Source organism: Meleagris gallopavo, chromosome 10, assembly GCF_000146605.3.
Source record: "Meleagris gallopavo isolate NT-WF06-2002-E0010 breed Aviagen turkey brand Nicholas breeding stock chromosome 10, Turkey_5.1, whole genome shotgun sequence".
Taxonomy (NCBI): Eukaryota; Metazoa; Chordata; class Aves; order Galliformes; family Phasianidae; genus Meleagris; species Meleagris gallopavo.
The window spans coordinates 26,977,991-26,980,931 of NC_015020.2; the positions used below are offsets into that span (position 1 = coordinate 26,977,991).

The 2,941-nt window shown below is 58.5% G+C and overlaps 1 protein-coding gene across 1 annotated transcript in view; it reads left to right on the plus strand.

The window, feature by feature from the left end:
• Positions 1-2,606: 2,606 nt before the first annotated feature.
• Positions 2,607-2,941, plus strand: part of IPO13 (importin 13) — a 23,948-nt gene continuing 23,613 nt past the window's right edge. Inside the window, exon 1 of the mRNA XM_031554844.1 lies at positions 2,607-2,922. Coding sequence (XP_031410704.1) covers positions 2,607-2,922 — 316 coding nt within the window. The remainder of the gene's footprint in view (positions 2,923-2,941) is intronic.

Sequence of the window (2,941 nt, forward strand, 5' to 3'; positions counted from 1 at the left end):
GGGAATGCCGGGTGTTGTCGAGGAGTGCCCGCACCGGTGCGCGAGTGGTGATGGGCCGGCCGCGGCGGTGGGCGCTGATGGTGGTCAGTGTGGCGTTGGGCTGCAAAGCGCTGCCGGTATCGAGCGGGGCAGGGCGGTAACGGCCTGATGCTCTGTGCTTGGGTATGGAGTAATGCGATATGAGGGCCTCGCCGCTTAAGAGAGCATTTTGAAAAGCTGCGTGCAGCAGTAATGTCCATCAGCACTCGGCTCTAAAAGTCTCTCTGAGTCCATTCCAGGAGAAAATACACTGCTGTAGACGCGTTCCTAGCCTTCCAGGAAGTTTCTGTGTTCCCTGAGGACCACAAGGTTGAGGAGGGCTGGTTCACTGAGTATTCTCTGTGCCATCCCTGCAGCACCGGGACCTTCGGGTCCCTCTACTCCTCCTCCCAGCCCAGAGCTGCAGTTTGAGCCCTTGGGGTGCTGAGGGGAGAGGACCGGAGCCCCCCACATCCCAGCAGCACCCTGTGCCTACAGGACAGGCATATCCTGCAGCAGGCGTGGTCAGCCCCGTTGCCCCAGGCACTGGGGTGTGTGCTATGGGAGAAGTGTACGGTCAGGTCCTGCTAGTTGAGCCCAACATCTCGCAGCCTGTTTGGTATAGACATTGTGTTGAGAGTTACGTCATGTTTAATAGCCCCAGTGGACCTTCACGCCAGGAATTTGCTTATGTTTTTTTGCCTATTTGTGCTCTTGGCCTCCACAGCATCCCGTGGCTGTGGTTAAAGCAAAAGCTTTGCTTTTGTTTGCACTGAAGCAGCTGTCAGCCCTTATAGCATGGGGTGCATCATGCTCCCCTCATGGTGTAAGCTCCCAGGCAAAAGGGAGGGCTGCCTTAAAACTTGTCCCGCTCGTTCCTGGCTCTACCTGTTTCTCTCCACTTGGCTGTGGAGGTGCTGCTCGGTGCTGGTCAGACCTGCCTCCTCAGGGAGTGCTTTGGAGAGTTTTCCGGCAGGCAACCCCATACTGCATCTGAGGCTTTAGTCAATGCGGGGCACTGTGACCACGGGATAGATTGGGAGCTAGCAGCAAACTCAGCTTTTCTTGTGCCCTGAGCACACAGAGTGATTTCTTCGAAAGTGTCTGGTTGTGAGGTCAGGGTCCTGTGCTGTGCGTGAGAAAGAGTGCATTGGGCTTGGAGTTTTTCCTGGCTCCTCTCTCCTTCCTGTGCTTGTGTGCACAGGGTGCACTAGGGTCAGGCAGGAGCCCCTGCTTCACACCTTGGCTCTACTCTGCACTCCCACCCGGTGTCACCGTCACCACAGGCTCTGTGCCTGCTGTTGCCCTGAAGCAGCTTGTTCTGGCAGCTGCTGGTGGGTTGGCCCTGAGGCTCTGGGCCAGCTGCCAGCACCCTCTGGTCCTAATTGCACGCATTCTGGGGATCCTGCCACAGTTCCCCAGCTACTTGGGCCCCTTAGGGTCCATGCTGTGGCATTCACCTGGCCCAGGGGCCCTCTTTGTGATGTTCCTGCCTTAGCAGCTTGTCCAAGGGAGGATTGCAGGCAGGAACTGGAGATCACGGTGGGCTTAGTCATTCCTCTCCAAGGCATGCTGCTGTGCTGCGGGTCTAGCCCCTGTACAGGACTGGAAAGGGCAGGATGGGAGGGCTCATCTCAGCCTGGCTGCCACCTTCCCAGCAGAGCTCTGGCCTGGCTCCAGGTGTCATGTTGTGAGATAAGGAGACCCTGGCAGCTCCCTGGGCACAGTGTCCCAGGGATTCCAAGCAGCGGGAGCAGACGAGAGGAGCCACGATGTGCTGTGAGTTGGACTCCCCTGGAGGTGACAGGGACCCCGTGGGGGCTGCCTGCCCAGCCCTGTTCCATCCTGCCTGTGTCTGCCTGCAGCTGCTGGCTCTACTCAGTGCCCTGACAGCTGCTGTTCTCCCTCCCAGGGGCAGCTCTGCCGGCATGACTTCTGTTGCTGGCCCTATTTTGGAACCAGCGCTGGGGCAGTCGGGAGTGGGAACAGGAGGATGTGATGCCTCAGGCAGAGGGGGCTGGTGAGGGTATCCAAAGTGCCCTGGCGGCACCTCAGACCTGCTGTGTTTTGAAGTGTGACCTTCTGCAGGGACCCAGCCTCTGTGGGGGCTTTTTGCAGCAACTGTGGGGAAATCCCCATTCCCTGAGAGCTGAGAGTAAGTCTGTCCCTCAGAATCAGACAGGACCTGCTGCTGGGGAGCACCTCTTTGTGCTCCACCTCGCTGGGAGAAGGCATTGGATGCTGTGCTTACATGAAGGCGAGATGGGGGACTGCATGGAGACTTGACATGAGTGCAGGGGTGTCCACTTTGACCAGGAACTGGGCAAAGCTGGGGTCTCTGCTGCTCACCTGGCTGGGCTCTCCTGCCTTATGCTCAGCTCTGGTTCCTCTTGTGCGTGTGTTTTCAGAGCAGAGGCTCTGAGCAGTGTCCTAGCCTCTTCATCAGGCTTGATCTGCTCTGCTGGCACTGGAGCTGAGGTCAGGTCTCACCAGCAGAGTGGGGCAGTGGCTGGCCGCAACCTGACCATAGGGTGTTTCAGCAGGATTGGAACCGTGGCTGGAGCTGCCTGCCTCCCTTTGCCCAGAAGATGACCAGGTTGCTCTTGGGGGTGACCCTGGAAAGGATTTGCAAGGCTGTGCTGCTGCTCTGCCTGCTCCACTTTGTCATCATCATGATTCTCTACTTTGACGTCTACGCGCAGCACCTGGACTTCTTCAGCCGCTTCAATGCCAGGAACACCTCGCGCGTGCACTCCTTCTCCAACTCCTCTCGGCCCAACAGCACAGCCCCCAGCTATGGCCCAGCTGGCGCTGAGCCCCCATCCCCCAGTGCCAAGCCCAACAACAACCGTTCTGTCACAGAGAAGCCCTTGCAGCCCTGCCAGGAGATGCCCTCTGGCTTAGGTGAGATGTGCAGGGTGAG